Raw genomic sequence first — 25,669 nt, 5'->3', positions numbered from 1 at the left:
GGATGTAACTTGATATGAGTGTCTTTTCAACCTGGGGCGTGCTTGGACTCTTTCAATCTAGTAATTGATGGCCTCTAGGTCTGGGAAATTTGAGATCGTTTTGATGTTGGCTTGTCCCTCCTGTTTTCTCTTGCTCCTTCCTTCTGGAACTCTCGTTACGTGGATATCTGCTCCCCTGGACTCATTCTCTCCTTTTCTTTTCCTTTCTTCTCCTTTTATCTATATGTCTTTTTGCTCTCTTTCTGGGAGATTTCCTCACTGTTCTCTTTCTACTCTTCCACTGGGCTTTTAATTTCTAAGAAATTCTTAATTTTTTTCCTGTGACATCCTGATCTTCATGAATGTACCATCTCCTCTTAGCTCTCTGACACTAGTAATGATAGTTTTCTAAAAGTTTCCTTCTCCCTGCATAGCTTGAGTTCCTTCCAATTAGCTTTTTTTTTTTTTTTTTTTTTAATTTGTTTTCATCCTTAGTCTTCTATGTATAGGCTGTCTTCAGACGAGATCGGGCGCGTTCAGGGTGGTATGGCCGTAGACTATAGGCTGTCTTCAGACACCTGGCGATCCTTAGCTGTCAGATAATGGTTAAGAGTGGAGACCAAAAATCTGGTTGTTGGTTCTGAGGAAGCAGGAGGGTCCTGAAAACCTGGGGCTTCCTTGTAGGGAGATCTGGCAGCCACTGTGGGAAATGAGAAGGCAAGTTTCTTTAATCCCTTCATCTTGGGCTAGCTAGCATCCCTAGTGAATACTCTTCCCCTATCTTGCCTGGAGGGGCGGGTAAAGATTTTCCAGGAGCTTGCAGATTGTAGGGTTGGGTGGGCTCTCATCAGAGAGCATTCATTTTATGCATACAATTACTACATTTTCGTTTCCTACAGAGTAGCCGTGCTCTCAGCTGTGCTGGCTTACCCTCGGGGTAAACTTGTACCTTTCCAGATAATCATCCTCACCTTTGGCCATGGGGGTGGGAAGAAGTAGTTACCTAGCGGTACGGAGGGGGTGAGGGGATCCAGAGATCTGATGGTTTTTCTTGCACCTTATAACCTCTCCACCTTTCCCTTTCCCCCAAGTGATTGCTTGCGATTATGCCTTTCGGGGGCTTTTCCAGTGCTCAAAGGGTAGCTCTCTGTTCCCCCACTGCTACGTTAGGGTTCAGCTGTCCAGGCTCTGTAGAGCCCGTGTCCACTGTCCATCTGCTTTCCGACTTCCAGACTGTTGGTCTTCCTGTTGCTTGCCTCATCTGTTCTCCTCTTCCCTGTGGTTTTATGTCTTTTAATTAAAAAAATCTCGTTAGAGTACTCATAGTGGAGAGAGTGAAAACAGGGGATATGCTCATTCTGTCTTTTTACCTCAAAGCCTCCTCCTTTGCTGGAAAATTCCGTCTCATCTTTCAAAGCCCAGACCACATGGCTTATCCTCTAGGACATCATCCATCTCTAGCACTGCCACGGAAATCTCCTGCTGTATCTGTTTCTCTGCTCCTCCAGGAAAACTGTGAGATCTGTGAGGATAGAGTGCAAACCAGGCACACGCTGCCTTTCTGGAAAAAGCACAAAGAAGGCGCTCAGTACCTGTTGGCCAAATGCCTGTTCCTCTCGGTCGCAGCTGCTGCAGGGGACCTGGGCCGCCTGAGAGGGGCAGGCATCGGGGACGGGTCTCCCTTCTCTCCCTCTTCCTTTCTACCCTTCGCAGCCATGGACTCTGAGAGGGATGTTGGAGAAGCCAGACAGGAGTCTGATTTCCAGAATCTTGGGGCATTTTATTCAATACCCCCCATTGTCATTATGAAGCTTGGCCCTGTTTTATTTTATTTTATTATTTTTTAAAAATATTTTATTTATTTATTTGACAGAGAGAGATCACAAGTAGGCAGAGAGGCAGGCAGAGAGAGAGAGAGGGGAGGAAGCAGGCTCCCTGCTGAGCAGAGAGCCCGATGCGGGACTCGATCCCAGGACCCTGAGATCATGACCTGAGCCGAAGGCAGCGGCTTAACCCACTGAGCCACCCAGGCGCCCAAAGCTTGGCCCTGTTTTAAGCCCAACCCAAAGGAGCAAACCTTTATCCCCTCAGTTGAGATATCATCCATGTCTCATGATGGCCAACAAAGGCCACAGTCTTCTTTCTGCTCAGGAGCACCTGCCATGCCCAGGTCTCTAGCACTCCTATTTGGGGCTATAAGATTTCCAGAGCTCTAGGTATTGCTAACATTCATACCTTAGTCCCCTGTTGTCCCTAACTTCCTCCTCCCCACTCCTTGTCCCCCACACATAAAAAAAAATCTCAGGTCACTTGAGTTTTATGCAGTACATTAAGGAGGAGGTCTCTGTGATCGCCATAGTCCACCATCAATAAGCCTTTTCCAGTTAGCAAGGCAAGAATGTGGACTGGATGAGGAAGGAAGGGGGAGGGGGAAGCAGGATCCAGAAAAAGCAGAGAACAAAGGAGACAGGAGCTGAGTCTCCTGATCTGGAGAAGTAGATGGTAGATCGGTCTGTGGCTGAGACCGGCCTCCACGGGAGACTCACGTGGTGATCCCAGCTTGTGTCCGTGGAGATACAATGACCACCTGTGTCTGTCTTCCTCCCACCGTGCCGGAAGCATTCCTTCCTTAAACTGGACTGTGATGAGTCAGCCCCACCAGGGCCCCCTGCCAGCAGCAGGTGATGCTTTCTGGGGGGGTCAGAACCTAGACCGCATGAGGAAGAGGAGTCTGTGCCCCTTCTCCTGCTGGCTGAGCTCTGAAAGAAGTCCTTGTGGTCTTGGAGAAGAATTATACAACCCAGAGTCTCTCCCCTCTTGGAGTGGGGGATGGTAGACCTTGACTCTGCTTTCTGGCTGTCTCCCCCAGGGGCTCCCTTGGTCAGAAAGCTACTTTGATGTTGCCCATCTTTGTCCAGCATGGTGGCCCATTCCCCCACTCTCCTCAACTCTGTGGATTCTGTGTTGGTGTATGTGCCTGTAGGTGTGCATAGACATTGAGGCAGGAGGCGGAAGCAGCCAAAGACACTGGACAGTGACTGAGCCTTTAGACAGAACCAAGTTCCAGAGAAACACCTTTCTTAGAGAAATGAGTCTAATACAATGAATGCTGGGAATACAAACCTACATATTGGTCCCAGAATCCTCACCAGAAAGAGCATCAGTAAAGGGAAAAGGAAGCCAGGTGCCTTGTGACTCTGGCTGTCACTTTACTTCCCAGAGCCCTGTCTCACTTTTGTGTGAAACACAGATCAAACCCCCTGACTTGCCTGCTTTATAGAAAAGAGGGGTCTGAATTTGGTTATTCTGCATATCATTAGCTAGATGATCTTAGGCAGAAGTCTTCATTTCATGGGCCTTAAATTCCTCTTCTTTATTTTTTTATTTTTAAGATCTTATTTGTTTGACAGAGAGAGAGAGAGAAAGCTCAAGCAGCGGGAGCATCAGAGGGAGGGGGAGAAGCAGGCTGAGCAGGGAGCCTAACACGGGGCTCGATCTCAGGACCCTGGGATCATGGCCTGAGCCAAAGGCAGATGCTTAACCGACTGAGCCACCCAGGTGCCCTGAATTCCTCTTCTTAAATTGGGGATTAATAACAGTATATTCCTTGTAGGATTTTTGCGATGATTACATAATACAAGAAAAATGTTCAGCTCGGTACCTGGCCCGTAGTGAGTCCTTAGTAAGTGTGAAGAATCCTCACAGGATTGTGCAGAGGGCCAGACAGAACCGTTCGAAAGCTCTTTGAGAACTCCAACATGGGTTTCATCATTAATGATCCCTACCACCTGAGCTTCTCAAACTGGGGTTGGTTGGGACAAGGCTGCAAGTCTCCAGGTTGGGTTCGAGACTTAGGCCTGTCGCCTGTGAAGCAGAGGTCTCAGGGGGAAAGGGGGAGGGGGGACGGGGAAAGCCCCAGGCTGTGGGACCGCTGCGGGCTCTCCTGGCCAGAGCCGAACGTGTGTGCGTGCCCACTTGTGGACACACATGCATGGGCCGGAGTGTGTATGCAGCTGGGAGGGAAGGGCCGTTCCTGTTGTTTTGTGTGTTTTAGGATATAGTTCATATCATCCATGGCCCAAGGAAATGTTTTCTGTCCAGATAGAAGTGTTTCTAAAAACCCATGACTGCCACGGAGCCCCCAGCTGCCAGGTTGGCCGCCGTTTTGTGAAGAGGCATCAGAGGACACCACGGGGGCTGCGAACTCAGCCTTGGGCTGGTGGGGTCCGTTCCGTATCTCCTTCCCTGTCCCAGCTTGATGGACTCAGATGCCCTGGAGGTTAAGGCCCTACTGGGCAGATCATGAGGCTGGAGGCTCTGAGCCCGGCCCTTGGAGGGATGAGGTCATCACACAGGATGGAGAGGACACCTGTGCTGGCCTCGGCCCCGCGCGGTGATGTAACCAGGGGCTTTAGCTCACAGTGGAAACATGGGGCTCGCTTTACAGTCAGGGCTGCCCAGAGTTTGTTCCTGGCCGACTGTAGCACAGCCTCCCCTCCTGTGCTCCCTGCTCCTGGACGCGGTCCCCCGGCATGTCCTTTCTCTCCCACCCCCACACGCTACTGCTACGGCTCCTGTGTGAGGCGCGCCGGCCCCATCTGTCTCCTGCTTGTTTGCTCTCTCACTCCTTCCCTCCCTCCTCCGTCAGGGTTTGGTAAGTGACCGCTCTGGGCCAGGCCCTGACTTAGGTGCCGGGGACACAACAGCAGGGAAGACAGAATTCCTGCGCACGTGGGACGTGGGTCTAGAAGAGATAGGCAGGGACACAGGGCACCACAGGGGCATGACTCCTGCCGTGAAGGGGGGGGCAGACGCCGAACTTGACATTTTCTGAAATTCCGCCCACCAGTTCCAGGGCCGCTCGCACCATAAAGCCTTTGCCATATTCCAGACATAGGTGTTTGTTTGGTCCCCTCTCGGCACCCAGAGCACTTCGTGTATTTGTCTATAAATATTTAATGCGCGTTGGTTCCAGACCAGGCACTATTCTAGGAACCGGGGACACAGCGGTGACTAACACAGATAAGTCACGAACCGATGTTCCCCTGGGGGTTGGCGAGGGTGTCCGCCACCTAACAAAGTCCTCTGTGTGTAACCTGTCAGCTGGCAATGGGTGCTACACACTAAACATAGTGAGAGGGGCAGAGGCGCGGGGGGCGAGGCTTCTGGGAGGGAGAGAAGGCCCCTCCGAGAAGGTAATGTGAGGACAGAAAGTGAGGGAATAGGGGTCCCTGGGTGGCTCAGTCTGTTAAGTGACTGCCTTGGGCTCGTGTCATGATTCCAGAGTCCTGGGATCGAGCCCTGCGTCGGGCTTTCCGCTCAATGGGGAGTCTGCTTCTCCCTCTGCCTGCTGCTCTGCCTACTTGTACTCTCTGTCAAATAAATAAATAAAATCTTTTTAAAAAATTTTAAATTAAAAAAAAAAAAAAAAAGAAAGTGAGGGAATAGAGGTGGGTGGCTTGTGCTGTGTGTTAGAGGCGAGCCGGTCAGACCCTGTAGCTAGGGTTGGGGGGTGGGTAGCATCGAGCAAGGCCCAGAGTGGAAGAGTGGTGGGAAATGAGGCAGTGGGGTGGGGGGCACCGATCGGGAGAACCTGCGCTGAATGGGAGCTCCCGGGTGTTTGGAGCAGAGCAGTGCCACGACCTGACTTGACTTGCAAAGGCTCACTCTGGCTGCTGTGTAGATGGGGGTTGAACAGAAGCCAGAGCGGGAGCAGGGAGATCAGTGGGGGGTAATACGGAGACTGACCTGTGAGACGGGGCTGGGGACTGCTTGGTGGTGGGGAGTGGCGAGAAGGGACCAGGTGGTGGATATATTCTGAAGGAAGGGCCCGTAGGATTGTCTGATGGCATGGGTGTGAGAAAAAGAAAGGAATAAAGGAATGCCTCCAGATTTGGGGCCCAAATCAACTTAGAAGGATAAAGTCACTGGGTACCGAGCTATGTCACAACTGTCCTGGAGGGAGGCGCGAGGAGCTGGGCCCGGATGGTAAGTTCCGGACCTATCAGATCTCACAGGGGTGCTGTCAGACACCTGTCAGAATCAGGAACCAGGAGTTCAGGGGGGAGGTCTGGGCTGGACGTACGAACGTGGCAGTGGCGAGCACACAGATCTTTAAAGCCCACCGATCAGCCTCAGACCTCAGGTTATATGGAGAGAGAGCAGGAAGCGGTTCTGGGGCCTGAGCCCTGGGCACCTCCCGCTCACAGGCTCCGGTGTTGAGGGGGACGGATGAAGGAAATTAGAAAGAGTGGCCCATGAGGCAGGGAGAGCGCTCCAGGAGTGAGAAGGTCCCAGGGAGTGGGCATCGACGCCGACAGACTGAACAGATGAGGCATGAGAATTGCCAGGAAACTTGGCGACGTGCGAGTCAGGAGTGACCTCCACGGACAGGATTCTGGTGCTGTGTGCGCACAAAAGCCTGATGGGAGGGGAGGGAGGAAGACAGAGTGCAGAGAACGTTCTTGTAAAACTCATGCAGCAGGCTTGCGTGCCAGGGGTGGTGATGTCACAGAGGGGAACCGTTTGCTGATGCAGGCGAGAGCAGGAAAAATTGTTGGAGAGATGTCCTTGGCGAGGCAAGAGGAGATGGGGTCCAGTGAGGACAGCTTTGGAGAGGCGTGTGCGCTGCGGATCCATCCATGCAGGAAGGTGGAGCGGGTGTGCCCTGACTTAGGTTTCCTACTGGACCGTGGGTTCTCCAAGAGCAGACACCCTGCCGGCCAGGCTTCTGTAGGTGTAATAGCCCTCTCATGGCTCAGCACGTGCCTAATTGGAGGGAAGGCGAGCTAGGGGTCTTTGAATTCAGATCAACAGTGTAAATCATTTGGGAGTCGGCTAGAAGCAGAGTTCACTGGTAAGGCTGGGGGCTTCTTGTGGGACTGATAGGCAGGAAGTCCTCGGGGCCCAGGCAGGGAATGGAGCCAGTCTATGGAAGGATGTTGGGAGCATCTGTCTGTCTCCTATCTCGTATTCTGCCCTCAATATCCCCTTCATTCTTGCTTTTCACCGCAGGCCAGTCCGAGTGGAGGGGTTGGCCGCATCCCTCTGAAGTTCTAGCTCCAGGCCCAAGGCTAGACTGCTTCTAGGTCCTGATTGCTAAAACCTAGGTCAAATAACCAGACTCCGTGAGCTGATTGGGTGTCCATTCCTGGACCCACCAGGCGTGTGGGGAAGGAGGCAGGACAGGTGACTCTAACAGTTGGAAGTGCTCCTTGTGGCCAGAGCTGGACGTCCCCAGAGAAAAGGGGCCACAGCAGTGAATGAGTGGGTCGGGAAATGTGGATGGATGATGGATGGATGGATGTTCTGGTGTGTCAGCAAATGAGGCCAGCATTGCAGCAACCTAGGACAAAAGAAGGAGGTTTTCTCGGTGTTGGGGTACTGGGGGAGACCTTTGAGGATACAGCCGTTACCACAGTTGAGAATGCAGGTCAGGACACTGAAGGAAGGGGGCTTGTTACTACCAGCTGAGGTTCTCTGGAAACGTCTTGCTTCTCTGCTAGGAAGTTTCTCCTCCATATTTGCCTTCCAGCTGCTGAAGGGGAACAGTTTTCAGCCTTGACCTGGGCTAGCTTCTAAGAATAGGCAGAGCCAAATGATAGCCCTTTTCTTCCTGCGAGTGGGGCAGGTAGTCTGGGGAAGCCGTTCTCTCCTGCAGCATCCTGTTCTCTCCTCCCACTGTTTTGGACCTGGTCTTCCTGCAACCCAGTGCCCCGTTTCCTTCCTAGGATACCCAGAGCCGGAGGTGACCTGGTACAAAGATGACATAGAGCTGGACCGCTACTGTGGTTTGCCGAAGTACGAGATCACTCACCAGGGCAACCGCCACACGCTTCACATTTACAGGTGGGGGCACGCGACCTGTCCCGCTCTCTCTGCGCTCCTGGGGGCCTGTGGCCCCATCAGAGATGGGCTTGGCTGTGCGCTGATGGCCCAGGCGGGATCTAGGGGTGCAGGGCGGGTTTCTGCTGCTGAGTTGAACTTGCTGGCGAGCTGCCTGCCTGCCAGGGTCTGGGATCTCCAAAGGCCGGGGTGGGACGACTTCTGACAGCCGGAGATTAAAGCGCAAGCAGAGGAGGTCCCAACCCCCAGAAACATTTTCCATGAGGTCAGCTACCCAAAAAAGCTCCCGTGGTGTCCTTACTTCACAAGTAAGGACTGTGTGGCTGTGTGGGTCACCTGATTCTGCAGGGAGCACTCCTGGGCCTCACGTCTCATCCCTTCTGGAACAGCATGACCTGGGCCAGCTCCCTCCCTGTGGCCAGCCTCAGTTTCCCCAACTGCAATGCGGAGCGCTGTGGCGTCGGAGGTGGGGTGGGGTGCTCAGGGCGGGACTTTGGGGGGCGGGGCGGCATGCTCAGCTCTGGGAGACGCGGGCCGCGGGGGGCGGGGTGGGCCTCCCACCTGGCAGGAGGAGAGAGTGGGCATCTCGCGCCCCTCCCTTTAGGTGTCAAGAGGAAGACGCGGCCATCTACCAGGCCTCTGCCCGGAACACCAAGGGCATCGTGTCCTGCTCGGGGGTCTTGGAGGTCGGCACCATGACGGAGTACAAGATCCACCAGCGCTGGTTCGCCAAGCTGAAGCTCAAGGCTGCCGCAAAGATGCGGGAGATCGAGCAGAGCTGGAAGCCCCGGAAGGAGGTGGTGGGAGACGCCGACACTCTGCGCAAGCTCAGCCCCGACCGCTTCCAGCGCAAACGGCGGCTGAGCCGGGACGAGGCGTCCCTCCCCTCAGCCCCGGCCCGGGAGGCTGAGGACAGGACCCCAGCGGCGTGGCAGGAGGAAGAGGCTGAGCCCGCTCAGCACCCAGCTTTGGGCCTCCTCAACAGCTTCGCTCCTGGAGAAGTGACCACCAACGGGGAGGCGGCCCCCGAGAATGGGGAGGACGGGGAGCACCCCCTGCTGACGTACATCTGCGAGGCCATGGAGCTGGGGCCTCAGCGAGCCCCCAAAGCAGAGTCTGGGGCCAAGAAAAAGAAGAAAGATGAGGAACCTAAGCAGGGTCTCCAGAAGCCAGAGTCAGAGAAGGCGGCTCGAAGCCCAAGGTCTCCTGAAGGCCGTGCCCCTAGTTCAGACAAGTCCGGGATGCAGGGACCTGCGGACGTGGAGCAGGTCCAGACCCGGCGGGGAGGCAGGGCTGCACAGGGTCCGGGGTCCTCTGGAGCAGTGAGCACCAGGAAGCCTGCTCCGGCTGTGGGCGCTCAAGAGCAGGCCCGGGATGCCCCCATCCCAGGCCCAGACCAGCAAGTGTATTTCTCTCTAAAGGACATGTATCTGGAAAGTACCCTCGCAGGCACGCCGAAGGGGGAAGAGGGCTCCCAGACCCCAGGCGGCAGGGCACCTGGAGAGAGGCCCCCCGGGAAGGTACCCAGTGAGGCTGGAGGGGAAAGGGGGGCTGTTGCCCCTGCCCAGCCCACCGCCTCGGCCCCCCAGACAACTAGGCCTTTCAACAGGAAGAGATTTGCCCCTCCGAAGCCCAAAGGGGAGCCCACCGACGACAGCAAGCCCGATCATTCCCCGAGCCGAGCTCCAGAACCAGGGGCCCAGAGCTCAGGGAAGGCCCCATCTCAGGCCTCGGCCCCAGTGCCCACACCCCCTGCCCGGCGGAGACACGGCCCCCGGGACAGCCCCCTACAGGGTCCAGCTGGCCACAGGACTTCGGGAGAGGTAAGTGTGGGTGTTGGGTACCTGGAGGGCCTCTCTGGGAAGCTGAGCTCATGGAAACTCTTGCTCCCACAGCTCGGCAGCCAGTGAGCAGTGGGCTATTTATAGAAGGGGTGAGGTGGTGACCGAGTGCCAGCCGGGAGCAGAGGACCACAGGCCTGGCCTTTGCCCCAGCCAATCTCCAGACGGAGGTGGAGGGAAACTATGTCCTTTGGGGAGGAAAGAGCCAGTGGAGGGTTTTCCTGGGGTTCACTGAGGCAACAGTGTTTCATGGGGAGACTGAGGAGCAGGGGTGAGCTGTAGGGTGTGGTGGGTCTCAACCTGGATGCTTAGATTTCTACAAATATCAACTGTCCAGGAAATTCTGGTTTAATTTGGGTTTTTAATCTAAGATTTCAGAGTCAGGCGTACCTATTTGCAATTCTGACTTTGCTTAACATCTGGTGTTCGGGGCAAGTTGTAAAATCAGAATAAAAATGCTACGTACGTCGTAGGCTGCTGGGAGAGCCTGCTGGCTCAGCGGAGGGCCTGGTGCGTGTTAAGAACTAGTAAATGGCAGGAGGAGTAAGATGATTTCTACGGTGGGTGACAGGTGGGGGACTGAGGCCCCCTTTTTTATCTGGGAACAGGAAGGCCATCATTTCCAGGGGATCAGGTGGCCAATGGAGGGAAGGTAGGGATGGGGGTATCCACTGTTCAAAGAAGAGGTGGGCGACAGCACTGAGAAGTTCAGGGAGCAGAGAGGGAGGAACAGGATTGAGAAGAGTGACAGAGGGAAGTTTGTCCCCTTTGGTCAGTGCTGCATGTCTCAGGAGGCAAAGGGCAGACCGTATTTCATCTTTATTATTATTTTTAAAAATTTATTAGAGAGTGAGCAGGGCAGGAGCAGAGCCAGAGGGAGAAGCAGACTACCCCCCCATACAGAGCGGGGCTGGATCCCATGAACCTGAGTTCACAACCTGAGCCAAGATCAAGAGTCAGCCAGGCCCCCCAAAGGGGGAGGCAGACGGTGTTTCACAGGAGTTTTGGGGAGACAGTTTCACAGTGGGCAGAAAAAAGGCCATATTTCTTCTGAGTGGCAGAAAGGGAACGTGTTTCAAGAGGGAGGACAGACGGCAGAAGGGACAAGCTACCTGCCCCGGGACCTCGTGGGGGACAGAGCTTCATAGGCAAAGGGGGCACTGACCTTCCCACAGAAAGAACTTCTGGCATTTCAAGAGTGGTGCTGAGTTAGTCTGTGGGGACAGTAGGTTCAGAGGGCTTGGGAGGGGGCGGACCTCAAGCCAGACTCTTGGAGGTTGGTGACTCAGCGCTCACACTTGGTCTCTGGGGATGCTGGCAGCTGGTGGACTGAGTTCCTAGTGGCCCTGATGGCACTGCTCCGTGTGCCTGACCCAGCCCACAGGCAGGAGCCCCCAGGGAGCGCATTCGGGAAGTGACCAGGCCAGCAGCCAAGTCTGACGAAGGCGGCCTCCTTGCCCACAGTGGAGGGGACACCAGCGCCAGGCCACCTGCCCCCTCCCAGCAGGGCTCTCCTTGCCTCTCAGAGGAGTGGCAGGTGCAGGAGAGGCGGCCCGCCCTGGTTCCACGGTCCTTGCAAGATGTGTGTGTGACTTCTATTTTCTGTACTTAGAAAATTGTGACATAGATCGCACAGGTGAAAAATGCATTTAACGTCTAGGCGTACGCCAAACCTGCTGCTCTTTCGTGGCTGAATCTGATTGGTTTTTCATCTTCTCATCCTACCAAGTCTTTAAAAAATCTCTTGAAAGACACCCATGCTCGTGGTGACAAATATGGGGGGAACCCTTAAAAATTCAACGGGATAAATAACAGCTCACCTAGAATTCTACCATCGAGAAGCATCGTGATGTAGCTACCAATCTTTCTGTATATGCAGTACAAATTCAGTGTGTCCTGCTCTTCTGATTCAGTCATATCCTGCTTTCTTCCCCTCTCATTCTTTCTTTCTTTTTTAAAGATTTTACTTATTTATTTGACAGAGATCACAAGTAGGCAGGGAAGCAGGCAGAGAGAGATGGAGAAGCAGGCTCCCCGCTGAGCAGAAAGCCCGATGAGGGGCTCGATCCCAGGACCCTGAGATCATGACCTGACCCCAAGGCAGAGGCTTAACCCACTGAGCCACCCAGGTGCCCCTCCTTCTCATTATTTCATGAACATTTTCTCACGGTCCCTAAAAATTTTCTGGAAAACGCTGATGGTTATATAGGCTGCCATTTATTATTGAACCACCTCCCATGGTTTAAGTGTTCCTTCCCTATTCTGAGGTTAGTTGAGTATGAATCTACATTTTAAAAATAATTTTTGTTATTTGAATTTCTCCACTTGACTTTTAAATTAACTTGATGTTGATCTGAGTATGTAGATTCCTTAGATTCCAGACAAGATTGAAAATTTCAGAGAACTAGAAGTTATAAAAAGTGGGATAAACTTAAAAATCAACCAACTGGAAAACCAGAACTGAAAGATACAATAATCAGTATGAAGCTAGTTGTTATAACATTTCCAGTTCTGGATGAGATGGAGCAAACACTCACCCTATATTTCCCATTGAATGCAGCTAAAAAACTTGGGCAAAATGCTTGGTGCAGCTATTTGAGGACTTTGGTAAACAATAGTAGGCAGACTGGGGAAGACTGGACTTCAAAGTACCCTAGAACTAGCAGTGTTTTCCTGTTTGGTTTTTTGCCTTTTAAATCTAGTATTCTCTGTCCTGGTCTTAATTCAATCAGAAACTCAGAAGTAAGGATCAGCTTTACTTTAGGAGAAGCTCTCTACTGTACATCAAGCTTGAGGAATGGGAAAGGAATCTCCTGGTAGTGACAGTAATGGCAGAAGAGGCCACAGGTGTCAAACTTTGAGGGAGGGAATCTTTCTCTCTGTTCAGAGAAGCTGTGGTCTCCCAAAACGGTAGGATGAATCCCTGTTGCTTTTTTTTTCTCTCTCTCTTTTGGGTCTCTTTCTTGGCCTAGGACACAGGTTCATGTGTGAAAGTATATGATGAATAAATGAAGCCCCAGCTATCTGTTCAGAGGCTGAAAAAAAGGAGCCCTAAGGACCCAGAAATTACAGGAGAGATCTTGGAGAAGGAACATTTGAGAAAGTGACTTCATAAGCTGTTTATAAATTCTTGGGCTTGTCCCCAAGCTATTTATGCATGCATGGATCTGGTTCTGCATGCTGTATCAAAAACTTTGAGAATGGAACTAAAAGACCATCATCCAGGTCCCAGACTGGTCCCCAGTGGCATACACACTGGTTGGTCTGAATAGTACTGCGAAGGCATTGAAAAATGGAACTCTCACTGAAACTACAATCTCAACAGGCTGAATGAAACTTGCAGCCTGAACACAACCAAGTAGAGTATCTGCTAAGACACAAACATTAATATTATATTATCCGTAGGATTTATATAAGAACCAGGGTCTCATGATATTCGGAATGTCTAGGATATAATAAAAGTAACTTGGCATATGGAAAATCAAGAAATCTCAACTTGCATGGGAAAAGACAAAGAATGCCAGTGTCAAGATGGCAGAGATAATGAAATTATCTCAGTTAGTGTCAGCAACTATAAGAATATGACAAAATGTAAGGGTAAACATTCTGGAAATAAATAGAAACCTAGAACGGTCTCTGCAAAGAAATACAAGATATAAAGAACCAAATTTTAATTTTAGAACTGAAAAATACAATAATTGAAATAAAAACACTTTCTCACTGGGCACAATAGCAGAATGAAGATGGCAGGAAAATGTCAGTGAACTTGAAGATAGGTCGATAGATATTATTCAACTTGAATAACAGAGAAGGAAAATAAAAAGATAAGAAAGAGAAATAAACAGACCTTCAGGGACCTGTGGTACCATATCAAAACATCTAATGTTTGTGTTATTGGAGACCCAGGAGAGAAGGGTGTGGTACAGAAAAAATACCTGAATAAATAATGGCTGAACACTAGCCAAATTAGGCAAAAGACACAAACCTACACACAAGAAGTCCAGCAAATCCCAAATAAGATATGCCTACAGAATTCCATGCCAAGAAGCAATAAGCAAATTGCTGAGAACTAAAGACAACACAAAGTCTTGAAAGTAGTCAGTGAAAAACAACACATTATAGGGGAACAATGATTCAAATGACTGCAGATTTCTCATTGAAAACAATGGAGGTCAAAAGGAAGTGGAATAATAGACCTGCTAAAAGGAAGTGTCTTTATATTCGTAGATCTACATTCAGCAAAAAACATCTTTCAGTATTGAAGGTGAAATAAAGGCATTACCTGATAAAACTAAGATAATAAATCACTGGCAGACCTGTTCTGAAAGACTGCTAAAGTATGTTTTACCTATAGAAGGGAAATGATACTGGAATGGAACCTGTATCACAAGGAATGAAGGAAGAACTACAGAAATGGTAAATATTGGGGTAAACATGCAGCATAAAAGGGAGAGGACAAAGGGATCTATATGGTGATAAAATGACTACATTTCACTTGAAGAGTTAAATATTGATTCCAAATAGACTGTGGGAAGTATATATACTATAACCCTTAGAGCAAAAATTAAAATACTAAGTAAAAATCACAACATATAAATTGAAGGGGAATACTAAAAATGTTCAAATAATCTAAAAGAAGACAGGATAGGGGAAATGGAGGACAGAAAAAACAGAGGAAAGAAATGGAAAACAAATAATAAAATAATTGACCTAAATGCAAACATATAATTATATTAAATATAAGTGGTCTAAACACACAAATAAGAGAGATTGTGAGAATGGATCAAATAACATTCTCAAAGCTGGGATTTTTACAAGAAATTGACCTCAACTATAATATTACAGGTAGGCAAAAAATAAAATGATAGAAAATATACACTATGCAAACACTAATCTGTTGAGAACTGGAGTGACCCTGTTAATTTCAGGCAACGTAGACTCCAGGGCAAAATTGTGAATTATATAATGAGAAAAGGGTCCGCTCAAGAAAACATAATAAAAAAATGTGTTTGCCTCTAACAACAGAGCTTCAAAATATATGAAGAACAGGAAGGAGAAACAGAAAGATCAGGCATTATAGTTGGAGACTTTAAAGTTCTCTCAGTAATGTCTTGAGTTAATAAACTGAAAATCAGTATGAATAAGAATAGAAAAGAGCAACATTATCAACTGACTGGGTCTAACACATGCATAGGATACTCCATGTAACAACAGAATACTGTTCTTCTCAGGTGCGTGTAAAACAGTCACCCAAATAGATCATATCCTGGGTCATAAACAAACCTTAACAAATAGAAAATAATTGCAATAATACAAAGTATGTTTTCTGTGCAATAGGGACTTAAGCAACAGATCAATGACAGAAAAAGATAACAAGAAACTCTCAAAATGCTTTAAATATTTATGACGCACTCTCATGAGTCAAAGAGGAAGGTCTTAAGGGCAAATGGAAAATATTTTTAACTGAATGAAAGTGAAGATACAACACATGAAAAGTTTGGATAAATAAGTATTTTGAGGAAAATAAGAATTTTGAGGAAAATTTATAACATTAAAATATTTATATTAGAAAATAAGAAAGGTCTAAGTAATCTAAGCTCCCGTGTTGAGAAACTGGAAAAGGAAGAGGTAAATAAACCCAAAACAAAGAGAAGGAAGGAAAGAGTAAAAGAGCACTGGGCGTTATGTGCAACTAATGAATCATTGAACACTACATCAAAAAATTATGATGTTCTGTATGTTGGTTAACTGAACGCAATAAAAAAAAGAGCAGAGGGCGCCTAGGTGGCTCAGTGGGTTAAGCCGCTGCCTTCGGCTCAGGTCATGATCTCGGGGTCCTGGGATCGAGTCCCGCATCGGGCTCTCTGCTCAGCGGGGAGCCTGCTTCCTCCTCTCTCTCTCTCTCTGCCTGCCTCTCTGCCTACTTGTGATCTCTGTCTGTCAAATAAATAAATAAATAAAATCTTAAAAAAAAAAAAAAAAGAGCAGAAAACAATGACATTGGAAACAGAAAACTATGGAGAAAACAAACCGAAATCTGGTTATTTGGAAAAAATCAGTAATATTGATAAACCTCTAGCAAGACTCACAAAGGAAAAAAATGAGAAAAGACACAAATGACCAGCATTAAGATAAAAGAAGGGCCTGATCATAGTGCTCATTTCACAGGATAGGCATCCCAAAACATCAGGTGGTACACATTAAATTATACAGTCTTTGCCAATTATACCTCAATAAATTTTTAGGGGCACCAGGGTGGCTCAGGCAGTTGGATGTCTGATTCTTGGTCTCGGCTCAGGTCTTGATCTCTTGGTTCATGGGATTGAGCCCTGTGTCTGGCTCTGCACTCAGTGGGGAGTCTGATTGAAGATTCTCTCCCTCTGCCCCTCCCCACCACTCATGTTCTCTCTTTCCCTCTCTCTCTTTCAATCCCTCTAAAATAAATAAATCCTTAGAAAAAAGATTTTTTTTAAAAGGAGTGAAGGGTAATTTCTCTAGAGATCTTGCAAGTACTAAAAGGATAATCAAGGCCCATCATGAAAAACTCTGCACGTAGTTCAACAACTTAGATGAAATAGACCAACTCTTTAAAAACTACAAGCTATGAAACTCTTGCAAACAACGAGATAACTTGAATAATCCTATAATTGTTACAGAAATAAAATTTGTTGCTAAAAATCATCCAAATAGGAAGTCTTTTGGACCAGATAGTTTTCCTGGCAAATCTACCAAGCATTTAAAGATGTTAAAGCCTCAGTATCAGCCCTGGGTCTAGGTTTCAGAGGAAGGAGATTCCAGGTCCTAGACATTGCCCTCACCATTCCTGTTAAGCTCCTGGTTTAGTCCCTGCTTCCCCAAGCCAGCACTCTGGGACCATGTCCCACTCTGAGGGTTAGAAGCCATTGTATTGTCAATTAGTAGTTGATTCCAAAATCTCCTATGTGCTTGAGCCCATGCTGGGTGCAGAGGTGAAGCAGACTGCATCCCTAATCTCTGAGAATTTATGAGGAAGACAGTAGGTCCGGATGGATAATTAAACCTACTGCTCTTCCTTGTAGTGACAAAGCTCATACAGAACCAGCTGGGTTCACCCCTGCTCACACCATGGTTATTTTAAAGAATACATGGCAGTCCTTCTCATATCTCCACACGGTTCCAGATGTAGACGCACACACGCACACATACACCACAGTGTCTAAAGAGGTCATCCTTTGCAGAAGTGTACAGAAATTACTCAACTGATCCTTTACCATAGAGTTACCCAGCAGCCCCTCTAATCCAGGGTCTGTGCTGGGTCCATCTCTTTGGAAGGGAAGGGTTTACACATTAACAGTGCCACCTGGATGAAACCCTACCACACAGAATGAGGGAATCCCGATACAATCAGGTACATTTGCTGTGGGTACATAGCGTAGGGAGCCTCTATTGATTTTGGGGGGAGTACGCGGAAGAGGAGACTCAGAAGTCTTCCAAGAAGAGGGTCTTCTTTCAGGTGGGCAAGGAGAAGGCTGAGACTGTCCAGCAGAGAGAAAACACACCAAGTAGTAATAAAATAGCACAGTGGTCACTACCGTAACTTAGTGGTGTTGGGCAGAGGGACCCAAGAGATGAACCTGGAAGAGAGATCTGGGACACTTACGGAAGGATGGGCTTCGTTAGTCACGAGGTGTAATTGATTTGTTTTCACTTTAAATTGAACGTTGTTGGATATGTGCCCATGTGCATATGGTATAAAATTTAAAAAGTAGAACAGGTATATGGAGAATATTGTCGTCCTCAACTGGACTCCCCCCCCACCCAGTTTTTCTTCCTGAAGTCAGTCGCCAGAACGGGTTTGCTGAGCATACCTCCAGAACTATTTTCCCTGCATTTAAAAATATGTGTCAGTACATTTGCCACACAAAGGTTGCATATTGTCCTTTCTGTCCACACCTTGCTTTTCTACTTGGATATTTATTTTAGTTATTTGGAATATGGATGTACTGTAATTCACCGGGCTGGTTCTGTTGACGGAATTTAGGTCATCGCTAGTTTTGCCGTTATAAACTGTGCTGCAGTGAACATTTTTGTCCCTAAGTCCATTGACGCGTGGAAATACATCTATAGGACCTATTCTTCGTAACGGAACTGTTGGGTCCAAGAGCACAAGCGTTTTTAGTTTTATTAAATGATGCTAAGTGGCCGTCCATGGAGGCGGTGCTGACAGCCTCTTTCCCCAGACCGTGGCCAGCAGTGTTCTTAAACTTTTTGCTCCTTTAGGCTCGGGCTTTTTAGGCTTTATCCTGTGAGTGATGATGAGCCCTGGAGAGGTTTTTAAGCAGGACAGTGTCACAATCCGATCTGTATTTTGGCAAGATCACTTGGCTTGCAGTGAGGGTAAGTGTTGCGCAGAGGCAGAACACTAGAGTTGTGATTGCCAGTTGAGACTTGAAAGGGGTCCAGGCGAGACAGAATTGTTGGCAGCGTGGTTTCAGCAGTTGGCAGGGAAGACAGAGAAGGGAATGGGTATTGAGACCCTGAGGAAGTAGGTTTGACAGGACTCAGGGACTGATCAGGTTTGGGGATGGGGGGGAGAAGAGAGCTTTAATCAAAGGCTGTAGGGGCACCTGGTTGACTCAGTTAGTAGAGTGTGCGACTCTTGATCTCAGGGTTGTGAGTTTGAGCCCCATGTTGGGCATAAAATCTTGAAAAAAAAAATCAAAGAAACTCTGTTCCCATGAGACTTATTCAAAGTCAGCATTTTCTTTGTAAATTTATGGATTTTATGCCCGTGTTAATGCTTCCTAATCCTAGAATACCAGGAGTTAACAGAAAATTCTAATGTATTACTAACCTCTGTCTGTTGGCTCCAAGGGGTTTTTGTCTATTAGTCTCTTACTGGTTGTTGGAGAAGTTAGAGGAGCATTTTTACAAAAATTCTTTGGCCACTGAGATTATTTGATGGCTTCTGAAAATCACCACACTCTTATTTTTCCCATATTTGAATGAATGGTATCATTCATTCAAAATCCCATATTCAGTAACTTTAAATTCTATACTTAATTCAAATGTAGTTTAATTATATATATTTTAAAGTCTTTCTTTATGCGATCTGTTTCCTTTGGTTTTGTGTGTGGTTCTTCTGATAACTAGAGATATTTGTATGTGGTAATATATAATATCTATTTTATATTTTATATGATACCATTAAGAATTTCCTCTGTTCAGGGTCTTAATTGTTCATGACAGCTCTGATCATGTCATTTTTTCCCCATCATTTTCCGTCTCATACTAGCCCCACATCTTCTGTCTAGGTGATTATCTCTGTATAGTTAGATATCCTATATTTCTGTTACCTGGTTTTTCCAGCTTTGGCTAAATCTTTGGTTTCTGGCTTGTATAGGTGATAGACTCCACTTATCACCTTCTTCCTCCTTCTACTTTTTGTACAAGTTGTATCATTTCTGCCTGCTCAGGGCATAGAACACTGACATTTTCCTCTGCCACTCTAAATCCCTTTGGGTGTGGTCTTGACTATGTAATTAATACATATTTAATGCTCAGCAAGAATTTTGCTGTGGTTCCCCTAAACATCTTCCAGCTGACCGGAGTATGTTCTCTGGTAGTGTGCTCAAGCGGGGCTCATGGGAATGATATTCCCTAAGTCCTCGTGTGTTCAAAGACAACCTTCCTATGCTTAGAGATTTTCAGGAATTTCCTTCAGAAGTGTGTTTTTTTGTGGGTGTTTTCTGAGATAGGCTTCCACCAGATCGTTCCACTCTCCTCTGCCTGTGTCCGCTGGACGTCAACCTTGGGTGTCTTCTGGGTGATTCCCACCCAGCTCTTGGCGACCCCACAGCTCTCGCTGGAGGGGGGCTCTGGCGCTCATCACAGCGGGAGGAGTCCTGTACCCACAGTAACTGCGCTTGGCGGCCGCTCTCTGAGCCCCACAGAACTCTTCACTCTCCGCCTGCCTGAGCTCTCTCACGGTTTCTTCTCAGCTACCTCCCTGCGGCAGCCCCTGCTCCGTTTTTCTTTTCTTTTACTTTTTTTTTGTTTGTTTGTTTGAGACTGTAAGTTTTATATGCCTCCAGTTTCACTCCTGATGAAGTTTAATATTTTTTTCTTGTTTTTCTTGTTGCTTTTGATTATATTGGGGAGGAAAAGAGACAACTTGTCTCTTGTGCCGCTATGTTTAGACCAGAAGTCCTTTAATTATACTGGACGGGACGGCATTCTCCTGTATTCTCTCCAGCTTGAAGTGAGACATGGCCGGCTTCTGGGCTGACGTCTACCACTTCCTGTCTGATGGTGGACAATCACCTTCTCTTTTGGCCATTGGTGTGTTCCTACCTATTAGGTTTACTTTTTTTAAAGAAATTTTTTTAAAAGATTTTTATTTTTCCATAATCTCTACACCCATTGTGGGGTCTGAACTCACAACCCCGAGTTCAAGAGTTGCGCGCTCTATCGTCTGAGTGACAATGGAGAGCGCTCACAACTACTTCACACCATGAGGAGTAAGTGAGGTTGTGCATGTGTAACGAATAGGGGCCTAGGATAGTGATTTGTAATTAAATAGGGCATTTGAAAGGGTAGTAGCATACACTTCATTGATTTCTCCGGCATAGCTGGTGTCCCGAGTGACGGTAACCTCTGTGTTCGGATGACATCACATGGGTACCACTTGCTCTATGGTAATGGCAGATGCTGCCATGGAGCGCGTTGTCAGGAGACCCTTCGTCTCTCTCCGTTGTTGCCTGTAATTCTATCTGGTGGCAGTTAGTGCCAAAAAAGAGGGACAGATCAATTTGCTCAGAAGCCTTGGAAGGGGGACCCTCTCCTCCAAATGGCAGGGATGAGGGGTCTTTCAGGGAAGGCAGGTTTTTCTTCAGGGAGAGGTGGGAAGGGCCAGAGCTAGACCCGGATTCTGGACATTCCTTGGTCTAGACTCTGGGATCAGGGATCAGGATGGGGGGCTTGGGACTTGGCTTGGGACTTTGCCTCCAACCCCTAGCAGGCCTGGAAAACCAGATGGCAGGAATACGGTTGGGCTCATCTGGGTGAGGTCAGAGGAGGCTGGGAAGCCAGGCTGGGAGAGATCCTAAGGCTCACGTGGTCAAGCTCTTCCTCTCCTCCGCGTGTTCTCAGGTCCCGGAATCCCGGGCAAACCCGGCTCCTACTGCACTGGCCGCCAACACCGCCGACATGGTCTCTGTGGGTTGCAGTGACCCCAGAAGCCAGGGCATCATTGAGCCCATGGACACAGACACCCAGGAAGCTGGGAGGACATCTGCTGACCAGAAACGTGGAGGCAAGAAGAATACAGAGGCTGATGGGAAGAGGCAGGTGGATGGAAGGACCCGGGGAGACAGGACACAGGCCACCCAGATGACACAGGCAGATAGGAAGAGCCGGGTGGACACTGGGCCACGAGAAAGTGAGAGGCCAGCATCCGCCAGGAGGTTCCAGGAGGATGTGGTGGCCCAGGGAGGGGCAGGGACGCAGGCGGAAAGGACACAGACAGGCAGGAGGATGCAGGAAGACAGAGGGACACGGTCCGAGGAGAGCACACCCACAGCCATGAAAGGTCAGTCCGAGAAGGGCTCCGTGAGCAGCCCCGGCCCACAGTCCAGTGAGTGTTTCGACCAGATCCCCGAAGGGCCCTCTGTCCCGGAAGAACCTGGTTTCGTGCTCAGATCTGAAGAAGTGGCAGTCACGGCCCCCGGGAGCTATGAGCCGGCATTGCTGGCAGCCTCAGGAGGCGGTCGCACGCTCCCAGTCCAGCGGCCTCCCCGGGGTGGTCTGGAGCAGCGGGGAGGGCCTGAGTGGCCGGGGCTGGTCAAGGACAAGCCAGAGGATGGCCTGATCCCAGGCCCCAAGGAGGAGCAGCCGAGGGAGGTGCCGTCCATGGATCTGGGTGGCTGTCCTCCGGCTGGCCGGAGCCCGGAGGCGCCCACTCTGCCCTCTTCTCCCAGGCGGGGCCTGACCACGAGCTCGCGGGAGGCTCTGCCCAGCACGCCGGCCCCTGAGCACACGAGTGCGGCTGCCTTCCCGCCGGCGGGGGACCAGGCCTTGCTGAGGCCCGCCCCCCCACTGTCCCTGGGGCCAGGGACCCCCACCCAGAGTCACCCGCCAGCAGCCATGTCCGCCAACACTGAGGGGTCCTGTGCCCCGGGGCCGGATGCGGAGGGGAGGCCCCCGGGTCCCCAGAGCTGCGACCCCGGCCTCATAGACTCCCTGAAGAACTACCTGCTTCTGCTGCTGAAGCTCTCCAGTGCAGAGCCAGGGGGCGGGGGCGCCGAGGCGCAAGGGGCAGCCGCCACTGGGGCTCCAGTGTCCTCGGCCACTCTGGTCCCTGATGTGGAGGTGGCCGGTCTGAGTCCTCGGACGTCCAGGCGCATCCTGGAGCGTGTGGAGAACAACCATCTAGTGCAGAGTGCCCAGAGCCTGGCGCTGAGCCCCTGCACCTCCCGCCGCCTCACCGGCCTCCTGGATCGCGAGGTGCAGGCTGGCCGTCAGGCCCTTGCAGCAGCCCAGGGCCCTGGCCTCAGCACCCTCACTGTCCCTGCCATCGTGGTAGGTGAGGAGGGGGGCCCTGGGCTGGCCTCCGAAGGATCCAGTGAGGGCGAGGGTGAGGGTCCCCCCAAGGGGCCTGGGCTCCCAGGGGCCTCCCCGGAGAGCGGTGCGCGCAGGTTGCTGGGGGAGACGGGTGGGCAGACGGCCTCGGGTCCGGGAGCCCTCCCAGCAGACAGAAGGGCCCGGGAGCCCTTCGAGGAGGAGGAGGCCCCCGGGGAGGCCCCGACAGGCCTCCCTGCAGCGACAGCAGAGGAGCTAGCTTTGGGGGCCCGGAGGAAGAGGTTTCTCCCCAAGGTCAGAGCAGGAGGAGACAGGGAGGCAGCCAAGGCTGAAGAAAGGGAGAGCCCCACGGTTTCCCCTCGGGGGCCCAGGAAGGGCCTGACACCGGGGTCCCCGGGGACCCCAGGACGGGAGAAACGTTCCCCAACCCAGGGTAGAAAGGCAGGTATGCTGGAGGTGCCGCGGGCAGAGGACGAGCCGGCAGCAGGAGACCTGGGCTCCGGCCCCAAGGCCAGCAGTGCGGACACAGAGCAAGTCCTGGATGAAGGCAAGCAGGACTCTTCGGCCAAGTCCAAGAAAGCCAAAGACCTGCTCAAAGGTGAGCAATGGGGAGGGTGGGGAAGGGCTCCAGGGGAGAGGGTTGCACACTGCAGCAGCAGGGGCGCGGAGGGGGCACACCCGAGAGGGGTTTACAGCGCCCCTCCTACAACAGTCTCCTGGAACTAGACCCCCCAGGCTATGCCGTCGGAGGGCTGGTTCTCATCCTGGCTCTGCCACGCAGGACGGGGCACAGTACAAAGTGTGTGCCACCGAGGGTGAAGCGGGATGGAAGAAATCAGGTCCCGAGCACGGGGCTGCCTTCCCCAGGTGGTGCTAGGTCTGGCCCCTTTGTCCCCGCTGTCCCCTCTGCACAGACCTGTCCCCGGAGGACAGAGCAGGAGGGTTGGGATCCCGATGCAGGTTCCTCGAGTTAGGGCCTAGAACCCAAACTGGAGTCCTCTCTCTCTCTCTCTCTCTCTCGCTCTCCTGCCACAAGAGCCTTGCGTTTTATTTGAGGAGAAGCTTTATGTTTCGTTGTTGTGTTTTCTTTGTTCTTTTAATGAACTCCGTTCCTTTAATAGATGTGAGGCCGCTTGCATTATCTGTTTACTCTTGGCTGGGCTTTCCTAGCCAGTACCATCCAGCGAGTTCTCTCTTTTCATCTATAAAACCAATGTCGGGGCTCATATTTGCCGCAGCGTCCTCTGTGATCCATTTCATACCTGAAGGTTCTGACACAACCTTGGGCATTTCTGATTCTGATCATTTGTGTTGCTGTTTCTTCTTCCCACTTAGGCATTTGATTTCTCATGGATTTTTGTTTTGTTTTGTTTTTAAATTTGAGTATAGTTGTTAATACCATGTATAAGAATGTGTGTATCTATAATATAATGTGTGTGTATAGAAATAACATGGTATCATTGAACACAATGTTACATTTGTGTCACAGTGATTCAGCTGTTACCTATGTCACACTGTGCTCCCCACAAGTGCAGCTGCCCTCTGTCCTCTCTTCTCTGCCATCTGGGTCCTGGGCTCCGAGGCTGTCCCAGGCCTGGGGTGGGGGCCCAGGAGTGGGGCCTTTCTAGCTAGGATGTGTGCTTTGGGGTCAGAGCCAACGGCTCAGAGATACACACGGGGTGAGGCTGGGGGCCGGGAAGGGTGGGTTGGTGCGGGGGCTTGAATCCTGTTTCCTCCCAGCCCGTCCCACTAAGCACATGCAGGGAAACAGGGGTGGGGCCAAGGTGGCGGGGAAGTGGCTTGTCCCTCTCAACTGAGCCCCTGCTCTCAGCCCCACAGGTGATCCGGAAGATTCGGGTGGAGCAGTTTCCTGATGCCTCGGGCAGCCTGAAGCTCTGGTGTCAGTTTTTCAACATTCTCAGTGACTCAGTCTTGACGTGGGCCAAGGATCAGCGCCCAGTGGGCGAGGTGGGCAGGAGGTAAGCCAGCCGGATACCACGCCCACCTGGCCTGGCTCCCCAAGTGCAGCGACAGTAATATGTAATATGTACAGTAATACGGGGCATGTTTCCCCCACTGTGGATCTATCCATCATGCAAGGCTCAGGGTAACCCTATGAGGGAGATGCTAGTATTTCCTTGGTAGGGAGGAGAAAGTTGAGGCTCGGTGGCATCAAATCACTTGCCAAGTCACACAGCTAGGGGGCATCAGGATAGCCACCCAGACCTGTGTGACCCAGGACTACCCCTTGACCATAGTACCTCTCACCCCCCTGCCCGAGCTCTCAGAGCCTGGGTCTACGGCAGCCTCGGAGGGCAGGGGGTGACCTTCCTCAGGACCGCAGTCCGGCCCCGGGCTGTGCACAGTGATGGACCTCACAGGGAGGGTCTCCCTTCTCTGCAGTGCCGGGGACGAGGGGCCGGCGGCCTTGGCCATCGTGCAGGCGTCTTCCGTTGACTGTGGCGTGTACCGATGCACCATCAACAATGAGCACGGTTCCGCCTCTACCGACTTCTGCCTCAGCCCTGAGGGTGAGCGGGCCCCCTCCCACGCTCTCTGTCCAGCCTGGCTCCGGGGCCGGTGGGGGGGCAGCGGTCTTCTGTGCAGAGGGTGCTCTCTCCACGCAGGCCAGGCTGAGGGCAGCCGCTTCCTCTTCTTTTTCTCCACACAGTGTTGTCGGGATTCATCTCCAGAGAAGAAGGTGAAGGTATGATGCCCATACGGGGGAGGGGCGGGGGGGCCCTCATCCCTACTCCTGCCGTCCTCGGGGAGGACCTGCTTCATCCATCCCAAGCGCTGTGTTTACCTCCACGCACAGCTACGCTGGGCCTCCTCGTTTAGGATAGGGCTCGGGATGGAGGATGGGGAGGAGTGCTATTTCCGAAGATTGTGGGAGAAGGAGTGGCCAAGAGGCCCTTCCACAAGAGGTTAATTCAGCCTTGTGCCCTTGGCCCATGTTGGAGCCCTTGACCAAGGGCAGGCCTGGCTACTAGAGCCTGCCTCACGCTGCCAGCTCCTTTCCCGGAGTTTCTCACCGTGCTCTGTGGGTCCCTGCCTCCAGTCCACACGGGGAGCTTGCTAGAAATGCAGTTTCCAGGGCCCTGCTGTTGATATCCTTAATCACAACATCTGGGGAAAGGGACCCAGAAAAGCAGCATCTTCAGCAGGTCTCTGGTGATTGTGATACCCCTAAATTATAAGGCATGTCCCTGAACATTAGAGCAAAAGTCTGGGCTGCTTCTGTAGGAAACACACTGAGAATCAGGACTGTGAAGGCAGCTGGGAATAAATTTTTAGAGCTTTGTTACCAACAAATGCATTCATCCATTCATTCATTTGTTCATTCACTCATTTAATCCCTCAGTCATTCAACTAGCATCTTTGACCAGTTGTCAAGTGCAAGCAAAATCAGATGGAAGCTTACACCTACACACTTAGCAATAGAG

General features: G+C 50.7%; 1 protein-coding gene and 1 long non-coding RNA gene across 6 annotated transcripts in view; one reads left to right on the top strand and one right to left on the bottom strand.

The window, feature by feature from the left end:
* The window catches only part of ALPK3 (alpha kinase 3), a 49,926-nt gene that overhangs the window by 11,734 nt on the left and 12,523 nt on the right, over window positions 1-25,669 (top strand). For 4 of the 5 annotated variants that reach the window (XM_059371522.1, XM_059371519.1, XM_059371523.1 and 1 more), the window contains 6 exons: window positions 7,710-7,827; window positions 8,429-9,647; window positions 20,796-22,821; window positions 24,055-24,202; window positions 24,627-24,754; window positions 24,895-24,930. In XM_059371522.1, the coding sequence (XP_059227505.1) occupies window positions 7,710-7,827; window positions 8,429-9,647; window positions 20,796-22,821; window positions 24,055-24,202; window positions 24,627-24,754; window positions 24,895-24,930 (3,675 nt within the window). Of the gene's footprint in view, window positions 1-4,320; window positions 4,634-7,709; window positions 7,828-8,428; window positions 9,648-20,795; window positions 22,822-24,054; window positions 24,203-24,626; window positions 24,755-24,894; window positions 24,931-25,669 lie in introns of those variants that run through there. The other variant, XM_059371520.1, reaches the window with a different exon arrangement.
* LOC132029064 (uncharacterized) lies at window positions 391-2,583 on the bottom strand. The gene is made up of 3 exons (XR_009407680.1): window positions 2,526-2,583; window positions 1,350-1,540; window positions 391-679 (listed from the first exon to the last, which is right to left on the bottom strand). It is a non-coding gene; the product is annotated as an uncharacterized LOC132029064 (long non-coding RNA).

The sequence above is a fragment of the Mustela nigripes genome, chromosome 13 (genome assembly GCF_022355385.1).
Source record: "Mustela nigripes isolate SB6536 chromosome 13, MUSNIG.SB6536, whole genome shotgun sequence".
Classification (NCBI taxonomy): Eukaryota; Metazoa; Chordata; class Mammalia; order Carnivora; family Mustelidae; genus Mustela; species Mustela nigripes.
Note: the sequence above shows the minus strand (reverse complement) of the source record. Positions and strands in the feature narration are given on the sequence as shown.